Consider the following 27,896-nt stretch of genomic DNA (forward strand, 5'->3'; position numbering starts at 1 on the left):
TGGGGTGGTAGCCGCAGACTGCAGAGTTGTTTGAGTGTGCTAATTACATCTGTTTCTTTTCCTTGGACTGTTGTTCCTTGTCTTCTTTACAACAGAACGGTCAGTTCTTGGAAGGGGAGTTTGAGTATGTAGGAAGTCAGGAATGAAATATATCCGTCATTCTGCAGCATTATTCTCTTTATCTAGCTGAGTTTTCTTGGTGAGCTCTTTTCTTGGTGTCAGCAAACTAGGGAGGAACTCTGCTTCACATGGATGGGGAGCCTTTTCCAGAGATGAATAATCGCTGGGATGCATACCTTTCTTTCCAGTTGGTCCTGTTTATATCACAGGCAAGGTTTAAGTCTTTAGAACAGGTAATTCTAGTGCTGTTTATTTAGTGGACATGCAGGATATACAAGATCTAACAGAAAGAGAACGATTGTTTGATTTTAGGTATGGTCTAGTAGGTTTGGAGATTATTTGTAAGCCCAGGTCTGCAAGCCTTTTGTTTAAATTCTGATTGTTATTATAAAGTAGGTTTAGTTTGAAGTTCCCTATAATTACTAATTGTTTGCCTTGTTTTTTTTCATATCCTTGTCTTAAAATGAAAATGCTTGTTTACTAGATTAATTCATTTAGATGTTGTAAAAGCTTGCCATATTTACTGCTTATATACATCTAGCATTGACATATGCTTGCTAATTTGTGTTGACATACTTTATTCTCTTTAAGTTTAACTTTTTGTTGATATACTAGACAAATTACCTATGACATTTTCTTAATGCTAATTTATTTAATTTTTGCTTTTTCCTCTGTGTTGACTGTATGGTTGCATTCTAGGAATATACGGTGACTTTCTGGATGCTTCAGTTTCAACTAATTCTTTAACTTTATGTACTCAGCCCACATACAGGTAATTGACAATTTTGTTTCAAATGCAATGGAAAGCCTAATGGTCCGGCCCCAGACTGTGGAAGAAATTGGAAAAGCTAATGTGAAACACAGTGAGTTACAGCTTAAGAAACCAGAAGTAAGTAGATTTTGTTTATAATGACAACATAATGTTATTTATTTATTTTATTTAGTTGTCTTTTGTTAACTGGGTTACTCAACCTGGCTGGGGGCCCATTTTCAGTAGAGACCCAAGGAGAAGAACTCCCAAACAGATGATAAGATAACAATAACAAAGTTACATTACAAGTAAAATGCAAAGGAAACAAAACATGTATGCCTTTGTGAAGTTAATAAGAGTATAACATTCAGCAAAAAGTACAGCTCTGAACAAATAGAGGTAGAGCTTGGAAACAAAAAAGAGGATTTACAAATGGGGTATAAAGAATGAAAGAGATTAACATTAAGAAACTAAAAACAACATTGTCTAGACTAAGTAAGTAGAGAGGAATAAAAAGTATTAAACAGAAGAGTGAAAATAGAGGAGAGGGAAGGAGTGTGGAGGAGAGTAAGGATAGTAACAATAAAATAGTTATGAAAAGAGAAGGGGGTGAGAAAACTAAAAGTACGTACGGGAGGTAAAGGAAGAGATTAAGTAAAGAAGTGCTCAGTGGCGTTGCTAAGGTTCCATAGGACTAGTGATTATAAAGTTGCTTAAGAGTATAGAGGGAAAAATTGTAGCCTGACAACTGGGGAAGAAAAAGGTGACAGGTGAAGGAGGGAGAGTTACCAAGGTAGTTTTTCAAGTATTTTTTGAAATGGAACGAAAATTGGATAGATCATTTGTTAGTTGGGAGTTTGTTCGAAGTTTGCGATATGGAGCATTTGCAAAGTAATCTGCCAATATTTTTTGTTAGGTCTGTTGGTGTTAAGTAGCAATTGGTCAACACTGCGGAGAGATCGTACAGGTTTGTAAAGGGATAGGAGGGTGGACAGGGAGGGGACAGTCTGCAGGTTTGTAAAGCAGAGAATGTGCCATCTGTAGCTGTGAAAGTTGGAGTAGCTGAGGGAATTCAAGTCGCTGTAGTAGTTTAAGGATGAGGCAGTGATGGGATTTGTAAGGGAGATTACAGGCAACTCTGGCTATCTGGTTGTAAGTTTGTTCATGTCTGGTTAAAGGGTTTGCTTGGATATGTGTAAAAATTGGGGAAGCGTAGAGTAGGCAAGGGAGGAGATAGGCTTGGGCAAGTGAATTACTTGAGGTGGTGGATAAGAATTTTTTGTGTCTATACAGTAAACCTAGTTTTTGATTGGTCTTTTTGATGGATTGTTGGATATGATGGTCATATTTCAGTTGGTCATCAATTACAATTCCTATACGTTTAGTAAAGAGAGCCAGCATAAATGATAGTGTTGTCTAGAGAAGAGCAACTGGAGGAAGTTTTGAGATAGAATGTAGATTTTGGAAGGAAAAATAGTTTAGTTTTCTTTGGGTTGGGATGAGTTGGTTATTGATTAACCAGTGTTTGATGGTAGAAGATCAGTAGGGTTGTTGGAGCGGATGATAAGAGTAGAATTGTTGGCATATTGGATTAGTGATGAGGAGCTGCAGGTGGAGTGAAGATTGTTAGTAAAATTGTTAAAGAGAAGGGGATCTAGAATGGATCCTTGGGGGACACCTGATTGGATAAGGGTGAGTATGAAGCCTTCCATCTAACAGATTGTTTTCTGTTGTTAAGATAACCAGAGAATTCTGGGAGTGGAGAGGTTTAGTTCAGTTAGTTTAGAGAGGAGTTTAGGATGGGAGAAGGTGTCGAAAACTTTGGAGAGGTCAAGGAAGAGACATGACACCAGTTTATTGTTATTTCTCGCGTCTGCTGTAGACTGGGTGAAAGATAGATGGTTGTGGGTGTGCTGTGGTGGGGGTCTAAATCCATGTTGAGAAGGGGGGTAAGGAGGTTTTCCTTAAGTAGATGGGCGTTGTCTATGAATGCATCTCTCTAGAATTTTTGAGAGAGAAGAGAGGATGGCTATCAGTCGGTTATTGGTAACGTCAGTGGAGCTACCTCCTTTGTGAAGCGGAATTGTATAGAAGGATTTCCAAACTTCAGGGACAGAGGATTCTTGGATAGAACGGTTGATGAGAATTTAGATGGGATATACTATAGAACTGGCTGCAAGTTTGAGAAATTGGGTGGGTAGGTTGTCGATGGGGGAAGAACATTGCTTAAGTTGCTACAAAAAATTTTTGTATAGACAGTGGCAACAAGTTTCAGGCAGAAGGCCAATTGTGGAGGGGTTGTGGGTTGTTTTTGGTTGTTGTCTGGTGGAGTTAGTTTACAGATAGGGTCTATGAAGTGATTGTTTAGTAGAGTGGCAGTTTCAAGAGGTGTTTTATTAGGGAAGGGATTGGGAGTAGAAGGTTTCCCTGGAATGGAGTATATTGTTCATAAGGTACCAAATTTGTTTTGGGTTAGAAAACTGGGTAGATTGGGCTTCATGATAGAATTTTATTTTGTCCCGGATAATAATTTTTTTAGTAAGGTTTCTTAGTTCTTTGGATTTAAAGAGGAGAGAGAAAGATTTTGACTTTATCCATTGTTTCCAGGTGCTGTCTCCAAGTTTCATAGTGAAAAGTGTATTTTTAGAGAACCAGGGAGCGGGGTTAGATATGATCCTAATTTTTGTGATGGGAGCTAGGGTATGTAGTATGTTTAGGAAAATATTGTTAAATTCAAGAAGAGCGTCATTTAAAGGAAGGTTATATAGGTGAGACCAATTGACCTAGGAAAGTTGGTTGTTGAAAGTTTCATTATTGAAGTTGGACAGGTTGCAACAATTTCTGTATAGGTGGGTTTTTGGGGTTTGAGAAGGTAGTCTTAATATTGAAATAGGGAGGTGATTACTTAATGAGTCTGGTAAAGTGGTAGGGGTTTTTTTATTAGAGTTGGAGGTTAAAATCCAATCAAGTGTGGAGCTGGAGTTTTTGTGCATCAGAGTGGAAGAAGAAATAAGTTGGGTAACTTCATATTAAATATGATTTTTATGTTCTCCCAACACTTATTTTTCCATATTTTGGATTTAAAATGAAAATGTATGTATCTGATGTTGTTAATCTTCTTCCCATTCATCACTGATGGGTTCATTTCCAAGCCCTCAGAACCGAGTCGGCCTAATACCAAGCTCACGTACACCAAAATCTGTCGAGCTAAGCTGCCACCCACAATGTCCTTCTCCCAGTTACCTCAGATCGTTTGCCGCGCAAACATATAGCAGTGTTTCACCGTGCTCTCATAGGTTCGTAGGTTGGTACTAGGCTAAAAGTCAAACAGGACAAACCAATAATGATTTTGATTGCTCCAGACTGGCCACTCCACCACTGGTACCCACTCCTGCGCAATGTGTCACAAATGTCTCCATGGCACTTGCCTCAGACACCTTCCTTGCTGTCTCAGCAGGAGGACCACATTCTGCACCCTCATCTTCCAACATTGAACCTTGCAGCTTGGCTAATCACTTAAATTCACCCTTAGCATCCCTCAGCAAACTTGTGATGGATGTCATCTTGGAGGCGAGAAGACCTAGTACTAGAAAATCTTATGCTGACAAATGGAAAAGATTCTGTGCCTGGAACCAGTCTTTAGGGATGAGCACAGCAATGCCTAATTTACCTCAGATTTTGCAATACTTAACTGAGATGCTTCACAAAGGACTGTCTTTTTCCTCTATTAAAATCCATGCTTCAGCTATTTCAGCTCACTATAACACAGAACCACCCCTCTTTTCTCATCCCCTGCTCAAGCAGTATCTCAGAGTGGCAAAGAACTTGAGACCACCAAGGAGAGCTCCTACACCTGCCTGGGACCTTAACTTTGTTTTGGCGAAGCTTACTCTACCTCCTTTTGAGCCAGCTGCTACTGCAGACTTAACATTTATTTCTTGGAAAACAGCCTTCCTTTCAGCAATCACTTCAGCTAGAAGGATATCTGAATTACAGGCCATTATGGCAGTGGAGCCTTTCATCATCTTTCATGTAGACGGGGTATCTCTGAGGACCAGTCCATCCTTCATGCCCAAGGTGGTTTCCAGTGTGGCTCTTAATCAGTCCATTCATTTGCCAACCTTCTTTCCCAATCTACAGAACAAAGAGGAATGGATTTCTGCATTCCTTGGACGTGCACAGACAACTTAGATTCTACTTGGACATAACTAAATTTCGAAGAAAATCTGAACAATTGCTAGTAGCATTTGCTGCTGGGGCAAATGGAAAGGCTATTTCACAACAAAACCTTTCTAAATGTATAATCCATTTCATTCATTTCTGCTATAAGCACCATGGAAAACCTATCCCCCAGGGGTTCAGATCTCACTCCTCCAGGGCTGCATCTACTTCTGCAGCCTTTCTCAGAGGTGTTCCTACCAGGGATATTCTAGAAGCTGCTACCTGGAGTTCTGTACATACTTTCACCAAGCATTATCATTTACCAATTTTCTCTAAATCCAGAGCTGGCTTTGCCACTGCTGTCTTGAAGGGCCTTATAGCTGGTCCTAATGCTGTATAAATTCCTCCTCCCAACCATACCTTTGGGAATCTACCCAAATGTAATGACTGCAACAGTGAAACACGAAGAACATAGTACAGTTGTGTACACTTACCATAAATGTAGATGTTCGAGTGTATTCACTGTTGCAGTCCTGGTTACCCTCCCTCCAGCCCCCTGTTTTTCTCTAACTATACCTCTACTTTATTTTACTATGCTTAAAAGCCTTTTTGGTGTATTTGCTTTTGGATGGAGGTATATTTTTGTGTTTTAATTTTATTTGCTCCCCGTTTGGGGGGCACCTGACATCTGAGGCAAGAAAAACTGATGTAATGGTGTCGGCTGTATGTTTTATACCCCTGACATCATGGAAGAAGGGACAGCAACCGATGCAGGAACAAGACTTTGTTAATCAGGCTGACTGAGGGCAACCTGCCAGCAGATTACCCAAATGTAATGACTGCAACAGTGAATACACTCGAACATCTACATTTATGATAAGTGTACACAACTGTACTTTTTTTTATGCAGCAGATGGAGCAAGCACGGCAGCAGGTTCAGGAATTTCCCTTGGGAGACATTCCTGGATGTGCTTTTTGTGAATGCCCCTTTCGATGGCTCATCTTTATATGGGCCAAAGTCAAAGACGCACTATCCAGGTGTGAACAAGAAGGAAAGACTCTCTGCCATAGGAGTCCATTTTTCCCTCCCTACCAGACCTTCTCCAAAAGGTCAAAAAGGAGAAAAATATGGTTTTGAAAATCCCAGAGAGCTTTCCAGGAGACACATGGTGATTCTTCCCCCAGGGGCAGAGGGGAAGTACTAATGAAGACACCAACCTCATGGCAGAGGGGGTCCTCAAAACCAGGCAACAGGGAATCATTCCTTGATAAGCCCTTTCAGCGCTCCTGAAAGGAGGCCCACCTGTCCATCTCTGGAGACAGTAAGAGGCCGCTTATCTATGTACCCAGAAGCCTGGCTAACAATAACAAAAGACAAGTGGGTACAAAGCATCATATCCAGAGGTTACTCCATACCCTCTTCTTCCCCTGTCCCAAACATAAGAAACATCACAGACATTGCACCTAGTCAAAGGGAACAGGCAACTCTAGACGTACAAAATTTGCTAGACAAAAGAGTCATCCAAACAGTCCCTGCAGACCAAATAGGATCAGGAACTTACTCAAGGTTCTTTTTAGTTCCAAAGAAAACGGGACAGGAGACCCATCCTGAATCACAGTAAATTAAACAAATCAGTAAGAAAGTCAAAGTTCTGGATGGTAACACTGCAGTCAGTACTTCCCTTTCTGGGGCAAGATGTTTGGATGTGCTGTGTATACCTCTAGGATGCGTACTACCACATAAAAATATACAGATGATCCAGGAGTCATTAGCCCTTTCGGCTGGGAGCCAGTCACTACCAGTTTCGTGCTCTGCCCTTTGGCATCACTACAGCCCCCAGAGTGTTCAAATGTATGGCAGTAGTAGTGGCTAACTTGAGATGCGTAGGATTCTGAGTGTTTCTGTACCTAGATGACTGGCTCCTAACCCTCACCACCGAGCATCTACTATTGAAAGCAAGAGATGCCACCTTGCATCTCTGCTCTCACCTAGGAATCACAGTAAATTATGTAAAATCTGCCTTGTTGCCATCTCATTGTATCATTTTTATAGGAGCAGATCTAGATACAACAAAAATGATGGCAAAACTTCCCTCCGAAATGGTTCAAGTCCTATGATGTCAGGTCCTAGACCTACTTTCCAGAAAAAAGTTACAAGCAAGAACAGTCTTGAAAGTCTTGGGGACCATGGCAGCAGCAATAACCCTGATTCCATTAGCACGTCAGCATAAGATAATTCTACAGTGGTTACTGTTCATTCAGTGTTCCATGCAGGAACTACCCATGTCCCACCAAATTTTGATAATGGAATCTTGCAAGAAAGTCCTTCGTTGGTGGCTTCACTCATGTCACATTAGGTCGACCCTTTGTTCTTCCCCAGCCATTAGCCACAGTGACCATGGATGCTTCCCGGATAGGGGGGCATTATCTGGGAAGGACAGTCCAAGGCATTTGGCAGGATAATGAGGCCCATTTGAACATCAGTGTCCTAGAGATGATAGCGGTACTTTTAGCGTTGCAAGCATTCCAGGACTCTCTTCCGCTAGGAACTATCACAATACAAACAGACATGTCACTTGTGTGGTACATAAACAAACAAGGACGAACCAGGTCTTACCTTTTTTTGTCAGGAAGCCCTGAGACGATGGCAGTGGGTGACCTCCTCCCAACGCTTTCTGGTAGCAACGCACATCGCGGGGGAATCCAGCATGATAGCAGACAAACTCAGCAGAGCTATTTTAATGCCTCACGAGTGGTCCCTAAAACAGGAAGTGGCAGAAAAGATTTTCTGCAAATGGGGCCAGCCTTGCTGCGACCTTTTTGCCACGTGCTTAAACACCAAATGCAGCAACTACTTCACACTGATCCTCCCTCTGGGGGAGTTACCAGGGGATGCACTTGTCCATGATTGGCCCTCAGGTCTCCTGTATGCCATTCCTCACTTTCTGTTGATACCAAAAGTTCTGCAGAAAGCCAGTTGCTTAGGAAGGAACTTGATATTCATTGCCCCATACTGGCCTCGTCAAATCTGGTTTCCCTTCCTGTGGCCTCATGTCCAGGAGGAGCCGTGGATTCTGGGCCCAGTTCCAGGCCTCCTGACTCATGCATCAGGAATGCTCCACCCTTCCCTTTAAACTGTCAAATTGACAGCTTGGCTGCTCCGATTCCAAACATAGCCAGGCTCTCTAACCTTTCCCTGTCAGTAAAACATATCATGAGGCTTCGATGAGAAAGTTTTATTCAAGCAAATGGAAAAGATGTTCTTCATGAGCCTTGACTAATCACATTAATCCCTTCTCTGACCCCATAGCTTCCATTCTTGATTTCTTAGCAAAGCTATTTGATGAAGGTGCAGCTGCAGCTACTATTCAAGTTTAGTTAGCAGCCATATCTAAGGTGAATCAGGCCCCAATTTGATGTCCCACAGACTTTGCAAAGCTTTTCTTAAAGGTACTCTTTTATTAAGACAGCCTATTAAAGCTCCTCCAGCACCACGGGACTTGCATTTTGTCTTATCCCATTTGATTCTCCCCCCTTTCAAGCCTGCATCATCCTGCGATCTCAAGTATTTGACTTGGAAAACGAGTCTATTGATAGCTATTACTTCTTCTGGAAGAGTTTCAGAGCTGCAAGCATTGTCAATAAAGTCCTCCTGCATGCTTTTCCACAAGGATGAACCATCCTTTCGCCCCAAAGTATGCTCAGAATCTAACTTGAACCAGTCCATAGAACTACCAGTTTTTTCCCCCAACTATGACAAGACAGAATATATGCTGCACCAACTGGATGTACATAGACAGTTACGTTTCTAGTTACATAGAACCAAGGACTTCGGAAAGTCTGACCAATTAAGTGCATCCTTTTCAGACTCGAAGAAAGGTGATGTCCTTCAAGGATGCATCTGCAGTCATAACATATGGGTTGTCCTGCCTCAGGCAGCCCTTCGGTCGGCCGGATTCCAAAGTCTGGGTCTGGCCTCAGCTGATGTCGCACTTTCCCCGACGTCAGAGCTTCTGGGGTATAAAGGCATCAGCCGACGCCATTTTCCTCAGTCTTTCTTGCCGCGCGGTGCCCGAAGCAGAAGCTGTTCGCAAGTGCCGGTCGGTCAGATCCAGAGATTTCAGCTACCGAAGACTTCTAAAAAGCTAAGTACCCCGTTGGGGACTCTTTCTTGCCTCAGCCGATGTCAGACAAAGTAAATAATTGTTTAACTTGTGGGAAACAAATACCTCATATGGATTTCCATTCTTACTGCCTTCCTTGCTTAGGCCCAGACCATGACGTATCAGCTTGTTTAGCCTGTGCCTCCTTCAACCGACGGACTCTTAGACGTCGGTCGGAGTTTGCAGAAGAGTTTTTTGGATCCGCTTTTGCATATAAAATGCCGTCGGAGACTCCGACTACACATTTAGCCAAAAAACGCAAGGAAAAGGACCGACACTCGCGGCCCGCGGTTTCGGCTGAAACCACGGTTAGGCCTACCGCGAGTGTCTCTGTTTCGGCTGAAACCGAGTCCTCGGTTCTTACTTCTGCCGAAAACATACCTCCAACAACCGAGGCCAGAAAGGCCCCGGCTGCGTCGGCTACAGAAATCCCTACCGAAGAAGCAAGCGCACAAGAATTGTCTGACACCATTCCATTGGACATTTCTACTCCTGCACGTGGGGCAGCTAGGCCCCCTGCTTCTATGTCTATTAAGGCCTTCTCCAGAGCTAAAGCAGCTAAAATTTCAAAAGCCTTACCTACAAAAGCTACTTCTCAGAGACCTCCCTCAACTTCTCAGATTCTCAGCCTTGCTGAGGACCTTATATCCATGATTAGGGGTTCCCAACCTCACCCAGACATGGCCTCCCACCCTCCTCCTGACAAAAGGCCTAGGACTGAACCCCCTGAACCTCTCTCCTCAGATTACTCCTCGGATGGATCTGATTTATCAGACCATCAGGAAGGACCATATTCTCCTTATGAGGATTCAGATGCAGAAGACTCTATTCCTTCTGCTTCCCCTCCTGAAGAATTTTCCTTTGGGGAAACTTTGCATTCAATGAGGGAACACTTTCAATGGCAGGGTCAGGATTTCTCCGATTCTAGAAAAAGATTAAGAACCTTTTTACACTTACCACAGCATAGGCCTTTAGCCATACCACCTGTGCTAACTGTAGTTGATGATGCATATAATGATGTCAGTTCTGCCCCTGACTCTCTTCCCCCGGCCCCTGCCAAACCTGACAGATATTACAGGGTCCCGGATTCTCACTTCCATTTGTATAAAGCCCATGCTGCAGACCCAGAAACTATATCTCAGGGCCCAAAAGGTGTTGCAGCTGCCACTGCCAAAAAACCCCTACCCTCTGAAAGAGAGTCAAGAGCATTAGAGAGATGGGGAAAAAAGGTTTATACATCTGCTACTCTTTCTGCCAGGGCATTAAACTGTCAATTCCACATGATACAGTACCAGGAATATTTGTTAGATCAGCTAAATAAAAAGCTTTCCTCTACTGAGCCTTTAGACCGAAAGTACCTTCAGGATTTGGTACACAACTCTCAGCAGGTCAGTAATCATTTCTTAAAATGTGGCTATGATGCACTGGAGGCTTCATTTAGATCAGCTATGACTGGGGCAGTAATTCGAAGACATGCCTGGCTAAAAGAGCAACCCTTGCCAGACCATGTCAAGGCTAAACTCCTAGATGCTCCAATGGAGAAACAAAGTTTATTTGGCTCCCCTGCACAGGAGATTCTAAAGAAAGTGGAAGAAAAAGCAAAATCTGTGCAAACAGTAAAGGATTTTCTGCAGGTTCAACCTCCGAGGTTCAGCAGAAACTGGCCTTCAAAGCATTGGTCCTTTCCAGACACCTCCAGAGCACAGAGGGGCAGGAATAGACGCCCAAGAGGCAGAGGTCAATCAAAGGGTGCCTACAGGGGTCATCAGTGGCAGCCTGCTAACCAGAGGAGTAGTGCCACAGCTACAACTACAACCACTTCCACAGGACAGACACAATGACTTGACTCTGATTCCGCCTACCAGGGAACAACTGGAAGCACCCTTGGGCGGAAAGCTGTCTTTATTCTCGAAAAACTGGTATTGCATTACAAAAGACAAATGGACATTGCAAACCATAGACAAAGGATACAGGTTTCACTTCCACACTTTCCCAAGAAGGAGCAGAATGCCAAACCTTCCACCAAACCAGAAGCCAGAGGCTTTAAAACAAATCCACAATTTACTTCAGATGAAAGCTATAGAAAGGGTACCATCTATGGAACAAGGCCAAGGATTTTATTCCAGACTATTCCTTGTACCAAGAAAAGAAAACCAATGGAGGCCTATTCTCGACTTGTCCGCACTAAACACATATCTCATTGTGCCAAAATTCAAGATGCTGACCCTACAGCAACTTCTTCCCATGTTGGGCAAGGAGTCTTGGCTGGTGACTCTAGATCTCAAGGAGGCATACCTGCACGTCCCTATACGACCAGATTGCAGAAGACACCTCAGATTTCTTGCAGGATCAGAGCATTATCAATTCTCAGCATTGCCCTTTGGCTTATCTACTGCCCAGAGTATTCACGAAATGCCTGGCATCAGTAATTGCACATTGCAGGCTTCAGGGAATTCAAATCTATCCATACCTGGACGACTGCCTAATACAAGCGGACAACAAGACAAAACTAATAAAGGATTTGGCCTATGTCATGCACCTGTTACAGGCCTTGGGATACACAGTCAACATCCAGAAGTCAAGACTAGTGCCATCCCAAAGGATAACATTTTGGGTGCGGATCTGGACACAATGACTCAGATGGCTTTTCTCACAGAAGAAAAACAAAAGCAACTCCCAGTCTACTTCATGGCTTTGACAAGACAAACTCAGCTCACTGCAAGGAAAGTCCTGCAGGCCCTGGGTTACATGGCATCCTGCATAATCTTGATCCCGCATGCCAGGCTACATATGAGAAAATTACAATGGTACCTAAGGAATGTATGGTCTCAACACAGGCACAGTCTAGAAACCATGATACCAATCATTCCATGCCTGAAAAGGAATTCCTGTGGTGGGCTCAGGCCTGCCAGTCCAACAGAGGGTTGCCTTTCAACAAACCACAACCAAGGCAGACCATCACCACGGACGCCTCAGTCCTAGGATGGGGAGCACACATGGAGGACAAGTGTATCCAAGGCCTATGGTCTCAGGACCAGCTGAACTTGCAGATAAACCTAAAGGAGATGCTGGCAGTGAAACATGCAATCGAGACATTCAAATCATTCCTCCAGCAAGGACATCTGCTGATAAGGACAGACAACACCACAGTCATGTGGTACATAAACAAACAGGGAGGCACGCATTCCTACCCTCTATGCCGGATGGCAATGGATCTGTGGAACCTAGGCCTGAATCTCAACTTCCAGCTGCAGGCCAAATTCGTACCAGGAAAAGAGAATTCACTAGCAGACACCCTAAGCAGAACTACCACGGATGCTCACGAATGGATGCTGCATCCAGACATCTTCAAAATCATAACAAGCAAATGGGGAATGCCAGAGATAGACCTGTTCGCCTCCCCACTCAACCACCAACTGAAGAAATTCTGCTCAAGAGTATACCACCCACAAACCTGGAGGGTGGACTCTCTCAGCTGGAATGCCCTAACAGTGTATGCTTTTCCACCTCTCCCATTGATGTACAAAGTCCTACTGAAGATCAGGGAGGAACAGCCAAAGGTGATACTAATAGCTCCAGACTGGCCAAGGCAGCACTGGTACCCGCCAGGGACGTCGGGAGGCATACGCACTGTACTGATTTCAGTACAACTTTTTTAGAAGGGGGGGGGGTAGCTTTTTTGAAAAAAAAAAAATGTACGCTTTTTAAAGGGTGTTAGCTCCTTTAAGGAGGATACCAACCAGTCGGAAGTGAGCTCACATCATGTCCGGCTGTGCGAGCGGGAAACAATCGCAAATGGATTATCACTGCAAGCTCACAAATGGATTATCGGAAGGCAATCATCCACGATTGAAGAAAGTGTGTGGATTATCACTGCGAGCAACGAGGCAAACATCCACGATTGAGGACAGGTATGGTGTGTGTGTGATTGAAGTAAGTTACAATCATCCACAATTGAAGTGTGTGTGTGTGATTGAAGTAAGTTGCAATCATCCATGGGGACTGTTGCAGGTCACAGCTAGGTTATACTTTTGAAGTGAAGTGGACATTTTCCTGTATTAAATATTATGGAATGAATGTTAATTTACTTCTACTTAAATCCACCTGAATATTGTACTAGATCTGTTTCAGTCGTACTTTTGAAGTGTCTGGATTTTCAGAATGATAAGATTTTTGCTTCATATTTTGGTCTGTTTCTCACAAAATGTGTGTGTGTGTGTGTGTGTGTGTTCTGGCACATCACTGAGAAGTGCCATTACTTATGGCAGATATTTGAGTTTCACACTATATATCTATCAGAAAAATGCATGTTAATGCAGGACCTGTTAGTCTAACAACTTTTCATGTTTATAAGAGCAACATTTAGAATCTGTACCTGTTGGGTGCATTGTTTCTTCGTTATTTCTGACTTTGGCCAGAATTCTTGAGGTAAGAAGTTGAAAGGTATTTTTAACAGAACCTAAATTCTACTCCATTTTGACCAACACGATTAGCTGAACAAAGCTGACCTAATTTTCTGATGGCTGGTGTGGTATTTTTTGTAGTAGAAGTTTTATGAGAATGGTGATTTGTAGGGTACATGTATATTGTGAAAAAGTACATTTCCCAAGATAGTGTATATCAAAGAACAAGAATTAGATGTGGGAGTAACAAGTAAGTGATGAGTAAAGCATTAATAGGTTTAACTGGAGGACCGTGAATATAATTGCTGAATAGTGATATGCATCCTATTCATGACTGTGTCAATATTATACTATTATAGCAGATAGAATACAAATTTTTTTTTTCTTTTTTCCTGTATATTTCATCTATGATAAGACTGCTGACACGGCAGGATGAAGCACATAAAAAGGCAACTTTACTTAAGGGGGGAATCTGTTTTAAGGCAAACAGGAGTGTACAGCTGCCAAAATCTTTCTATCTGGAAGTGGAGTCCTGAATCTACAGAAGAGAGCAGCTGAATATATTGCTACAACCAGTGTTTTTGTCTATAATGTTATGGTCTTTAGCCTGTGTTCATCAAAGTTATGTAATTGTCCTGCCTGTAGTAAAGAGCAGGGGTGGAATTTAGTTGTCTTTCTTGAGATTTGAGGGAAATTTATTAAAGGAGTCTATTCTCCAGGACTTGGGTTTGGCTGACTTGCAAATGTTATGGCTACAAATTTAGTTGATTGAACAGCAGCTAATTTAGTCCCCCCTACACACATTTATGCACATTAGCGTGAACAAAAGTACAACTTTTCTTTGAAGGTGCATACTGTGTGAGGGGAATATATTTTATCTATTATTGATTTGTCTTTGTTTACCAGGAAAGTCCAACTGGGTAATACCCATTTTCAGAAGAGGCCCAGGGAGAAAAGCTCCATTTGTTTACATTGCATTATACTAAGTACCAGTCAAACATAGAGTAATTACATTTATACACAAATGTTAGTTATATGTATACACTGTAAGACTGTAAGGAGGTGGAAGTTATTAAAGAGGAAGCACAAGTGCAACTTAGTGGATTGCACAGGAAGCAGTTATGTATAAAAAATGTTTTGTCATTTCAGTAAGAGGTTGAGAATATCATGTTTAAGGAGAGTATTTGGAGAGTATCATACATTGAACATAAAGTTTTACCCTTGTGATGAGCATGTACAGGGCCAGGACTGGTTAAGATGCTGTTTAAGCAGTGGTTTAAAAGTACTGAGTTTGTTGGAGAGTTTTATTTGCATGGGGATACTAGAGTTTAGCAGTGCATTGGAAGGAGAGTGAGTTTCCTGCAACTTTATTTCACTTACTTGTAAGTAATGAGTTTGTTACTAGCATGGAGGTCCATTGCTAGACAGAAGGGTAGTAATACCTTTTGTAGTGACTGTTATCCTCCTGTTTTAAGGTAAGAGGTATTTACTGACAGCAGTCTTGTGCTTTTGGTGCATTCCTGTTAGTAAGTTTGATGGCCTGGAAATGAACTTAATGTTATGTGAACACAACCTGAAGGCTCACTTTGCCTTTTGTCATCCCTTTTTTTCCAATAGGTAGAACAATTTTGTTATGATTAACCTTGGTTTGTGATCTAATACACATATTTGCAAACTCCATACTGAAGTCAGTGAATGTGGGTAATTGTGTTTCTGTGATGTCACAAGTGATGTTAAGATTCATGCAGGTGTGGGTAATGGCAAGGCATAAATGCTCTTATGGTTTGGTTGTCTTTTATTTCCTATGATCCTATACGGCTGATGGGTTTGTAGTTTGCAGGGTCCATGAGGGGGTTTGCCCTTGTGGAGGGTCATCACTACAGCAGTGCACCAGGATTTGGGAAAATACCCTGTAGCTAGCCTTAAGTTGAAGAGTTTAAAGAGGGGATCAGCAAGGGTGTTTGACATTGTTGATTGGACAACCTAGTATGTTATCCAGACCTATACAGTTTGTGAATTTGGATCTTGAGAGTATCTTAGAGACATAATCCTTTGTGATTTTAGGTGGGAGAGTGACTCATGGATGACTGGATTTCGGGTAGAAGCTTCAGGAGAGATGTTTGCCCTATCTTTTTGGTTGGAGTGGGAAGCGATAGTGCAGAAAATAGGGTTGCCACCTTTTCAATTGCCCAAAGTAGGACTTTTTTGTAGAAACATCAGATTTTGCAGGGCAAAACATACCCACAGCCAGTACAAAGGAAAAAACTTCATTTTTTTGCCTAAATAAAAGCTTATTCTTGTAGCATTATAGTTGCTTATTCTGTTTCTTATAACATTTAGGTGTTTCAGATACAAAATAATTGTTTTACGCAACTAGTACAGAAAATATAGGAAAATGTTTGTCCTAAAATCTCAGGACATTTGTCATTTATTCAATTTTTTTGCAGGACACAACTGCCCAAAGAGGGACTGTCCCTCGCAAAGTGGGACAGGTGGTAACCCTAGCAGAAAAGTTCTTAATTATTTCTTAGTCTTCTGACATAGCTGAAGGATTTGTAGTTATCCTTTGTTACAGTTGCTAGTCTCATTTCATGAGATGTTTCAGTTCATGAGATGTTTTGCTGGTTTTTATAGTGGCCTTCAGTTTCTCAGTGAGCTTCTTGTATATTTTTCTCATGCTGAGAGAGTTCTAGTCCTTCTTAGCAGTTTAAAGAGTTTCTTCTTTTTGTTATGCACTTTATTACATTTGCTACTCAATGGATGCTTTATTTTTGAACTTTCCATCATATTTATCTCCAATAGACACTGCTAGGTCATTGCATTTGACTTGATGGCCATAAAGAGCTTTTGTGTAACTGGCAGAATAACCAGGGTCAACTGTAGAAGTACAGTGGATATATGTAGGAGGTTACTAGGCTAATAGCCATAGAACCTTTTTAAGCCTAGCCATTCATGCCTCAATTTTCCCAATTATCAATGCCCATGGAGTAGAACAGTCTTGGAAGACGTCAGTCCCTAAGGATATCTACAAACTGCCTCTGTTCATAAGAGCCACAGGCGACAAGGTAGTGGTTAATTTGTGATTTCACATCCATTGGTCCAAACTGCATTTGAACAGACTTGGGTTTCACATGAATGAGAAGTCTGTTCCAGAGAAGGGGTAATCTCTGTGATTTCATTGTATAATTGCATGGGGTTTGCCTTCTTAAAGAAGTGGTGTTGGTTACTGGAAGTTTGACTTTCCTAGGGTAAATTAGCAAATTGGTGAAGTCTCTAGGTATGGCTTTTGAGGGGATACTATCAGTAATGAACACTGATATCCCAGCACAGTTCCTAGTGGGCTTAAATGCATGGTAGATAAAAACCCAGCAAGTAAGGACTGCTTTGCTAGCATTTGAACACTGTCTTAGTATCTACACATACATGAAAATTCCACTTCAGGCAGTTTATTGTTAGGACTCCTGGTACTGAGAAGAGTCTGTTTTTCATGCCTTTGTTAAGTTGGGATATTCATAAGGTGAATTATGTCTAAAAAAAGCATGCAGGGACAGTTTGGCCAGTATGCAGAACCTGTTGAATGAGAGATGCAGAATGCTGTCTGCATTGCAGGTAAGACTAGTGATTGTCTTGTCTCAGGGCTATATAAACTGGGTTTCCCTAGAATGACACCAGCTACTTAGCCAATTGTGGAAGCCAGTTACTAGGAAACTGCCATCAGTTAGAATACGAGTGTTAGACATCGTATTGTTAATACAGAGTATCAACTCATTCATTTGCAGACCACACCTTTCATATGTGATATGTCAGTTCTGAAACACTGGCCAGAGGCTTAGTCATTGCTAACAGCATACTCTTGGTCTGACTGCAGAGTTCCTGGCTCTCGTCTCCAAAGCAGGAATGAACAGGAAAACTGGACAAAGGCAGGAGAACTATTAAGCATGACATGGTAGCACTGCTACTAAAAACTAGTCATGCCAGCATTTGTTTATTAGACATCTGGGGGCTGTGTCACACTGTATTAAAAAGCAGTTATAAATGGGCATCTGGGTAAAGCTCCAATGGAGTGAAATCTGACAAGAAGTGCCTATATTGTTTTATCATGCCAGTTATTATCATCCTGGCAAACAAGTGCCAGTGTTCAGTTCAGAGAGCAGAATTCTGAAGGGGACAAGGAGAGCAGCTTGTAAGGGAGTGGGTGGACCACAACATGTTGATTCGGATGTGGCTCGATGGGGGGGGGGGGGGGGGCAGCAGTCTGGGAGCTGTGAGTACAAATTTGAAAATCCTGGCTACACCCCTGGTACCCGCTACTGAGAAGCATGTCTCGGGCGAACTCATGGCCTCTACCCCTATGGCCTCTTCTTCTAACGCAGAACAACTTCAAGACCCTGCATCCAAACTTGAAAACACTGCAGCTAACTGCCTGGAAAATTGCTTAAAACAAAACAAAACTGTTTTATCTCAGAAGGTCAAGGACATTATCCTGGAGGCTCGCAGACCCTCCACAAGGAAGACATACTCAGCTAAATGGAAGAGATTCCTCATTTGGAGCGCATCAAAGGGTACAAATATCACACTGGCAAACCTAGCACACATCCTAGAATATTTAGCAGAACTGTTCCACAATGGCCTGTCCTATTCTTCCATTAAGATTCATGCTTCAGCAATTTCAGCAGAGTACAACATGGATCCACCTATCTTCTCTCACCCTCTCCTTAGACAATTTTTAAGAGGGATCAAAAATGTAAAACCTCCAAGGAGACCCCCTCTGCCTACATGGGATCTCAATTTTGTGCTGGAAAAATTGACTTTACCCCCTTTTGAACCAGCAGCATCAGCAGACTTACAGTTCTTATCTTGGAAAACTGCTTTCCTTCTGGCAATCACTTCAACAAGAAGAGTATCTGAGTTACAGGCATTAATGGCAGTGCAGCCTTTCCTTATTTTTCACCAGGATAGAGTGTCTCTGAGAACCAATCCTACTTTCATGCCAAAGGTGGTATCCAGGGTATCCTTGAACCAAGCTATCCATTTGCCTACGTTCTTGTCTAACCCACAGAACAGGGGGGAAAAACTATTGCACACCTTGGATGTACACAGACAACTACGCTACTATCTGGACAGAACTAAAACCAGCAGAAAAACTGATAAACTTTTTGTAGCATATGCAGCTGGAGTGCAAGGAAAAGCAATTTCCAAACAGACAATTTCAAAATGGATAGGAAATTGCATTCGTTTTTGCTACTCTTTTCATGGAAAGACAGCTCCTGAAAATATCAGGCCTCACTCCACAAGAGCCACAGCCACCACTACAGCTTTCCTACGAGGGGTGGCTACCAAGGACATTTTAGAAGCTGCTACTTGGAGCTCCGTGCATACATTTGCCAAGCATTACAATCTACCTTTATACTCCAGATCCCGAGCAGGTTTTGCAACTGTAGTTTTACAGGGGATCTTAACTACACTATCCTTATCTTAGTACCTCCTCCCCCAGTTTGGCTATGGTATTCTACCCATATGTTATGACTGCAGATGCATCCTTGAAGGACATAGTACAGTTTTGTACCTACCATAAATGTAGATGTCCGATAGGTATGCATCTGCAGTCAGGATTACCCACCCTCCTTCCCCTCTGTGGTACTCCTAGGGTGCTTACCCCTTCTTCAGCTAGCTGGGGGAATCTATTATGGTGTATTTGTTTGTATGTATATATGTATATATATATATATATATATATATATATATATATATATATATATATATATTGTTTGCTACTGTTTGGAATTTACAACATTTATCCAAATTTAGCCTTCCTAGAGGGCACCTGGCATCTGGGGCAAGAAACACTGAGGAAAATGGCGTTGGCTGATGCCTTTATACCCCAGAAGCTCTGGCGTCGGGGAAAGTGCGACATCAGCCGAGGCCAGACCCAGACTTTGGAATCCGGCCGACCGAAGGGCTGCCTGAGGCAGGACAACCTATATGTTATGACTGCAGATGCATACCTATCGGACATCTACATTTATGGTAGGTACAAAACTGTACTTTCCTGTGTCTAAAGTCACACTTTTGAAATGTCTATCAGATTGTATTACCTTTGCTTACCAATCTCAAAACAAAGAACTTTAAATAAAAGGTCATTCTACAAGAGCAATTGCAACCGCTTCTGCCTTTCGGGCCAGAGTACCTATTGATACCATTTGTGCTGCAGCAACATGGGCAAGCCCTCATACCTTTGTCACTCATTACAAAGTTGATTTGTCCTCCAGGAATGGGTCCTCCTTTGGGTCCACTGTTTTGAAGAAAGATGGTGCTAGGGGACACTGTTCCAACATGCTAAGAATGAAGGTGAGATAGGACAACATCACATAAAGAAGTTAGGTACTCACCATAACGTTCCATGTGTGTTGTCCATCTCGCCTTCATTCACGCATCCCATCTTCCTTACCCTAGACCTTTGCTCCTCTAAGACCGAGCTAATGCAATAGGCTACTAATGTCCTCTGACTGTGTCTTGATTGCTCTATAAGGTATTCAGTGGCTATTTCTTAGCTATATCTGCAAACAAGATCTGGGGAGCTCTCCTAGTGCATGATGGAATAGGGTTTTAGCCACGAGCTAGTGGAAGACCTTGAGCTTTTGTATAAGGCAGAGTCAGAACCCAGGATCGGTTCCGAACTCAACCTGCTAAGAATGAAGGCAAGATGGACAACACATACGGAACGTTATGGTGAGTACATAACTTTTTTACCATTAATGCTGATACTCAACTCTCTAATAATTGTCTACTTTCAGAAGAGTGCCAGCTATGTGATGCAGGAAAATGTGGCTGTCTTGCAAGGATATCTGTGCTACACTTATTTTTATTTTATTTTATTTTATTTTACATTTGTTGACCGGGCTAGTCTAGCTGGATACATGTCCATTTTCAGTAGAGGCCCGAGGAGTTAAGCTCCAGAGTTTAAGAAGAAGTACATTTACTATATTACAAGAAAGTAAGGGAAAACAGTATGCAAAGAGTACACACAAAAATGACCCAAAAAAAAAAAAAAAAAATTTACAAGCAAGGTTATTCCGTTAACAATATAAAAGATTAACAATATAAATAATATAATTTTTTTTTTGTTTTGTTTTTTTTTTTTTTTTTAGGTAGTTTGAAGGGGAGGTTAAAAGGGAGAGTGTGTAAGATAAGAGGGGGGGTTAGGGTTATAGGATGAAGGGATTTGACTGATGCATAGAGTGTTAGTCAGGGTTAGTGCAGGGGCACATCTATTGAGATTTGAGGTGGAGTTTAATTTTCTTTTTGAAGAGAGATTTTGAGGGAATAGTGGTAAGTTCAGAGGGGAGCAGATTCCAATGTAGGTCAGCCCATGATTAATGCAACAGATGTTGGTCTGATCTAGGCCTTGCTGGAGTGTTTGGGTGCCAAAGGGTCAACTGACAGCAACAGCTAGTATGCAGTCATCCTAAAACCTGGTTACACATAGACCTTGGATGCCCAGCTTATTTTCTGTGAATTAAATACCAAACAGTAGTGGTCCAAAATTGACTTTTTTATGATGCCACTAGTAACATTTTTGTGGCTAGAGGAAATAACTGCTTGGAGTACATGAGTTCTGTCCATGAGCCATTTTATATCCAGCGGACACTGTAATGGTCAACATTGGGACTAGAGAGTTTGTTTATGATGCATGTGTAAGGGGTTATATCAAATGCTTTAGCATGGTTAAGATAGACTAGACAATATGGCTGCCATCTAAAGCTTCTGTTAAAATAAGTAAATAAAAAAATGACCATGTTGAGTAAGTATAATCTGCTTTTACCAAAAACCAAATTACATATAATGCTAATGAGACTAATAGACCTACTGCTAACAGAGTCTGTTGTGGTGATTGCCCTTGTGGAGGATAACTGTCTGATGTGAAGTAGTTAACTTCATTTTATCTTCATCTTGTGGGTATTCAATTCCATATCGGATCCGAGCCGGGAACTTTACAAGCATCTGCTGTGAGCTCCAAGCTCCTCCCCTTACCCATAATACACCACCATCTACTGCCTTCCCTCAGATCTCGTTTACCGCTTCATGCATCAGCATTGTGATCTCCGCAACTCTGAGCTTTCAGTGGTACTGTAAGTGCTTTTTGAGGTTGTTCTACTGAGTTTTCACTGAGTTAGTTTCCCTTTTCCTCCCCTACGCTAGTTCTTCGGTTTTCAGAAAAAAAAAAAAAGTGAGATAGTTTTGTGTAGTTCCTTCCCTTCCTTAGTGTGTGCATGGTCGGGCTAGTTTGTTTCCTGGTGACTGGGTGTGGGCTTTTTTATTGCTGTGATATGTGATCAGCCTAAACCCACCTTTAAAAAATGCACAGAGTGTGGCCATAAGCTTTCACCAGTGGATGGCCACACTCTGTGTTGTTTGCTTGGGAGTTTCACATTCGTCTGTCCAATGCAGCATTTGTGCAGGGTTCAATCCAAGGGCCCTTAGAGACAGGAAGGCCAAACTCGTGGTAAAAGGCCTGCTTCCAACGTCGACCTTAGATTCGTCAACGGTCACGACCTCGGCTTTTCTACTGCAACTTCCGCCCAACCCTTCCCCCCTCAGGCTGGGACTCACCCTCCCGCTAGACCTGCTGAAGGGGATGTTAGCAAAGGGAGAGACAAAGACAAAAAGGACAGACAAAAGGATTCAGAGAGAGGGAGAGACAAGGAGAAGAAAGGTGATAGGCCCCATAAGAGGTCTGCTGATCTGGAGGCCTTCCCTAGCCCGCCTTCTAAAGTTTCAAGACTTGTTTCCCCTCCGCTCCACTCCCCCAGAATTTCCCCAGAGCCTACAGAGCTGAGGCCTTCTTCCAGATCCTCCCAGCGACCAGCCAGATCCGAGTCGGTCGCTTCCTCTCACTCGACTCGGAGTCTTTCAGAAATGGACATGGACAGGATGATGAGGAAATTCATTTGGACCCAAATCCAGATAGGAGTCTTGCCAGGCCTCCCTCTCTCTGGAGGGGGACCTCTATGCCTTTCTTCCATCCGATTTCTCCTTCCCCGAGCCGGCCTTTGGTTTTGGGGTACATGGATCCGAGGATCTTCTGAGCTGGGGATTTGGCGCCGAGGGTTCCACCAACCTCATCTCTGGAAATTACCTTGAGTTCCTCGGATATGACTAGCTCAGATCTGAGCAGCTCTCAGGGCCGAGAACTGGGAGCCAGACCCGAGGGGATGGATGTGTCTTCTGCACCGACTTTGTTGTTTCCAGGCTGTTCCTTCGGAGCTCCGGCTAACCCTCACGACGGACCCAGGGATAGCTTCCTCCTTGTTGCCTCTAAGGAGGTACACTCTCCTTCCGTGTTCAGCGTAGTGGAGAGGGTTCTCTCCCAAGGATCAAGATCCCAGCCTTTTCCCTTGGATTCCATCCGGACTCCCTCGGACTCTGTTGCGACTCCCTTCATTTTGTCTCTGGGACTGCCCGTGCTAGAGGAGCCCCAGGCGGTTCCCCTGGAGGAACACCCCACTGCTCACGAGCTCTATTCAGAGAGTCCCACTGAGGAGGGGCATCATAAACACATGTGCAAAAGGAGGCACTTGGACTCCCCTGAGTCCCTTACCGAGGACACTGATTTAGATGAAGGAGAAGGTTCCCCCAGGTCACCTCCCGAGGATGTCTCCTTTGGCGACATCATGGAGATCCTCCGCCAGAGGGGAGGTTGGTCAGCCCCAAAACCTTCTACGGATGAGTCAGTGTTCCTGGAGGCTTTTGGCATGGGCCCATCTACTTCCTGGGTGCCCCTGCCGGCGGATCCTTTAGTGGATCTTATCACCAAGCAGCCATGGAAGGAGCCTGACACCGTAGAGCTGATACCAAAGCACCCGGACAAAATTCTCTCTCCACCCTCTGACAGACCGGCATGGTATAAAGGATCCCCTGTGGACGCTATGGTGGTTGCAACAGCCACCAAGAGGGAACTGGCTCAAGAGAGTTCCTTGGTCCACCCTCCAGATAAGGAATCCAGGACTGTGGCCCGATTTGGGAAGCGAGTGTATTCTTCAGCGACATTTTCCATCTGAGCATGCACATGTCACAACTGCAGCAGGACCTAGTCACAGAGATAGCTGAGTCAACCCCAGAGCCCTATAGCAGGAGGACAAGCGTCTGTTCTCTGCAAAGATATCTACTCTGAAATCAGTGTTGAGCACGTCCATGTGCCTCCTTTCTCATGCTACGGAAGGAGCAGCTAGGACGACTGGGCTGGCGTTGCTATGAGGCGACACTCTTGGCTCAGACTGTGCCAGTTTGAGGACCCCTACAAGGCACCTTTTACGAATGCTCCCATCATTGGTTCTTTTGTCTTTGGGAAGACCATCTGTGACACCCTTGTCCAGAGTGAGAAAGACGGGAAGACGTTGCCTGCCGTCAGAATCCACTTCTCTAACCCTCAAAGATCCTTTTCCCGGAATCAGAGAGGGCAAAAGAAGATGTGGTTCCGGAAATCTTAGTTTTCCCGGGGTTCTCCGGGTTTACTATTGAAATGTCGAACGGCACTACACCGACTGTACTATAGTCGAACACGGAAGTTCGAAAATAGTAATGTCGACGACAAAAAACAATCTAGTAATGGTTTTAACATGGGTCGAGGTAGGTGTTCAGTATTATTCAGAACTACAAACATCTCCCCTACCTTGACCCATGTTAAAACACAGTCCTAGATTTTTTTTTGTCATCGACATTACTATTTTCGAACTTCCGTGTTCGACTATAGTACAGTCGATGTAGTGCCGTTCGACATTTCAATAGTAAACCAGTTCTCCAGACAACTCATCTCCTAGAGGCAGAGGGGGACATGACAGATGCCGGCCCAGAGACAGGGGGGGTCCCAGGAACTTTGTGTCTAGGGAGCCCTTCTCGGACAGGCCCGCGCATCAGCCCTGAGGGGTTGCTTGACTGTCCTACTTTGGAGGCAGTCAGGGGAAGATTATCATTGCACCCGACGGCATGGGAGTCCATAACTGCAGATTGTTGGGTGCTTCAAATAATGTCCAGAGGTTGCACCATCCCGTTTGTTGCCCCTCCAATCCGACCAAAGTGCCTCCCAGATGTCCCACCTGCTCAGAGGGAGACAGCAGCGCTAGAAGTTTCCAAGCTGCTTCAAAAACTAGCCATCGAACCGCCCCCCCCCCCCCCGATCAATTCAGGTGAGGCGTTTACTCCAGGTTCTTTTTAGTGCCAAAAACGACAGGGGACCTCAGACCCATTTTGGACATGTCAACCTTAAACCTGGCTGTCGCCAAACAGAAATTCTGGATGGTCACCCTGCAGTCCATTCTACCCTATGTTCGATGATGCGACTGGATATGCTCGACAAACCTCCAGGATGCTTACTTACCATATCAAGATGCACGAAAGCTCCAGGAGATTCCTTCACTTCTGGCTAGGAACCAGTCATTTCCAGTTCCGAGCCCTACCCTTCGGTCTAACAACAGCCTCCAGGGTGTTCATCAAGATAATGGCAGTAGTAGCGGCTCACCTGAGGCTTCAAGGGGATTCAGATATTCCGTTACCTAGACAATTGGCACCTCGCTGCTTCCACCAAGCATTTTCTTTGCCAAGCCAGAGACTTCTTTCTACATCTTGCAACCTTGTTGGGGATTACGGTCAACGTTTCCAAGTCACTCTTGAATCCTGTGCAGATCTTGGACTTTATCTGGGCATGGCTGGACACCCTTCAATTGAAAGTCTTCCTAACTCCAGACAGGGTCCAGAGCCTAAGGGCTCATGTGTCACTGGTTCTTCGCCCCAGGTTGCCAATGGTGGCAGATGTCCTCAGAGTCTTGGGCTCTATGGCTGCAGCAATTTCTATCCTCCCCTGCGCGCATCTTCACGTGTGTGTTCTACAATGGACTCTAGCCATACAGCGGTCTTGGCTGGATCTCCCCATAGAATACCCAATTCATATCAGCAAAGCCTGGAGGGCGTCACTTCTCTGGTGGGTCCAATCTCTGGAGATTGTAGCGGGACGCCCCTTTGTTCCATCCACAGCCCAGGCCACAGTGACCATGGGCACCTCCCAGCTAGGGTGGGGGGGGGCATTATATGGGGAGGACGGTCCAAGGCACGTGGTCCCAGACCGAGACCAGATTGCACATCAATGTACTGGAAATGAGAGCAGTGCTTTTAGCATTGCAAGCCTTCCATACTGTTCTTCCTCTGGGCACTATTACAATTTAGTCGGACAACATGTCTGTTGTCTGGTACATCAACAAACAGGGAGGAACCAGATCTTACCCTCTGTGTCGCGAGGTCACGAGAGTTTGGGAGTAGGCAATCTCCACCACTTGGTTTCTGATTGCAACGCACATCCCCGGACGCTCCAGCATTTTAGTGGACAAATTGAATCGGGCTATTTTGATGCCATACGAGTGGTCTCTGAAGCAGTTGGTAGTGAAGGAGAACTTCCTTGCATGGGTTCAGCCTTGCTGCAATCTCTTTGCATCTCCTACCAACGAGAAGTGCAGCGAGTTCTTCGCTCTGATTCCCTCACCTGGGTTCCCCTGGTGAGAGAATCAGAGCGAGTTCTTCGCTCTGATTCCCTCACCAGGGGAACCCACCAGAGACGCTCTAGTCTATGCTTGGCCTCCCGGGCTTCTGTATGCTTATCCCCGTTACCACTCATTCTGACGTTTCTTCAGAAGGCATGTCGACTGGGGTGTAAGGTGATCCTCATTGCCCCATTCTGGCCTTGTCAGGTTTGGTTCCCCTTCCTCTGGTCTTATATTCTAATTCCTCCTTGGATTTTAGATCCCTGCCCGCATCTCATGTCTCATCCTTCGGGCATCTGTTTGCTTAACCTGGACAGCCTCAATCCAACAGCTTGGTTGCTCCAGTTCCATTAATTGCCAGGTCTCCCGGTCTTTCGTCTTCAGTAAAAACTATTCTGGTGGCAGATCATAAGTCTTCCACCAGGAAGATTTACCGCAGTAAATGGAAAAGATTTTTATATGGGCATCTCAGAGAAAGCTGGATCCTTTTACAGCCCCTGTTCCACGGTACACGATTTTTTTAGCCAGCATTTTTCAACAAGGGGCCAGTTCTTCCACTGTGAAAGTGCAACTGGCACCTATTTCAAATTTTCATGTCGGCGAGAACATGAATGCCTTGGCCTCTTCCAGACTGTGTAAAGCCTTTCTTAAAGGCACTTTTCTTGTACTCCCCCCAGTTAAGAATCCTGTTCCTCCTTGGGACCTTTCTTTGATTCTTCAGGCCTTGGTTGCTCCCCCCCTTTGAACATGCAGCTTCAGCTGATTTAAAGTTTCCATCCTGGAAGACAGCCTTCCTAGTGGCTATTACTTCGGCTAGGAGGGTTTCTGAGCTTCAGGCCTTGTCTGCTGTGCCCCCTCATTTGATCTTCCATAAGGATAGGATTTTTCTCCACGCAAACCTTTCCTTCTTGCCAAAAGTGGCATCTGAATCAAACATTAATCTGCCTGTTTTCTTCCCAAATTTTCAGAACAAAGGTGAATATAAACTGCATTTACTAGATGTTCATAGACAACTTTGTTTTTATTTGCACAGAACATAGCCCTCCCTTAAGTCTGACCAGTTGTTTGTGTCCTTTTCTAAGCCCTTTTTGGGTAAGGCCATCTCCAAAGTTTCTTTAGCTAGATGGATTACGCTATGTATTTTGCAGATTTACAAAGACAAAGAATTGTCTTCTCCTGGTCCGATTAAAGCTCACTGTACCAGATTTATGGTGACGTCTGCTGCTTTCTGGTCTAGGGTGTCATTGGATGACATTTGTGTGGCAGCAACTTGGGTAAAGTCGCATACCTTCATTTCTCATTATAAGTTGGATTTATTTTATAGATGGAGAGCATCCTTCGGCTCTGTGGTGCTCTGGAATATCCTTCCATGAGGGCCTCCCAGGGGCTTGAGTAGCTGGGGACTCTGTCCCACAGGTTGAAGATAAAATTAAGTTAACTACTTCAGATAAAGATGTTATGTACTCACCATAATGTTCCATCTGAGTAGTTGTACTTCATTTTTCTTCAGTCGTCCCACCCTCTGTCCCCCAAACCTTCTCATGTTATAATCATGTTATGGTTCCTTTCTAGTTTGAGTTGCTGGTTAGTATGGTTTGCAGCAAACTCGATCTGAGGGAAGGCCATAGATGGTGGTGTGTTATGGGTAAGGGGAGGAGTTTGGAGCTCTGAACTGATGCTTGCAAAGTTGCCGGCTCGGATCCAGTATGGATCCGAATACCCACAGGTTGAAGAAAAATGAAGTATAACTACTCAGATGGAGTGTTATGAT

At 43.7% G+C, this 27,896-nt stretch overlaps 1 protein-coding gene across 2 annotated transcripts in view; it reads left to right on the forward strand.

The window, feature by feature from the left end:
- The window catches only part of DYNC2H1 (dynein cytoplasmic 2 heavy chain 1), a 6,555,988-nt gene that overhangs the window by 1,854,569 nt on the left and 4,673,523 nt on the right, over positions 1-27,896 (forward strand). For both annotated transcript variants that reach the window (XM_044072582.1, XM_044072581.1), the window contains one exon: positions 882-1,009. In XM_044072582.1, the coding sequence (XP_043928517.1) occupies positions 882-1,009 (128 nt within the window). The remainder of the gene's footprint in view (positions 1-881; positions 1,010-27,896) is intronic.

Source organism: Protopterus annectens, chromosome 5.part0 (assembly GCF_019279795.1).
Source record: "Protopterus annectens isolate FY-2018-M chromosome 5.part0, PAN1.0, whole genome shotgun sequence".
Classification (NCBI taxonomy): domain Eukaryota; kingdom Metazoa; phylum Chordata; order Ceratodontiformes; family Protopteridae; genus Protopterus; species Protopterus annectens.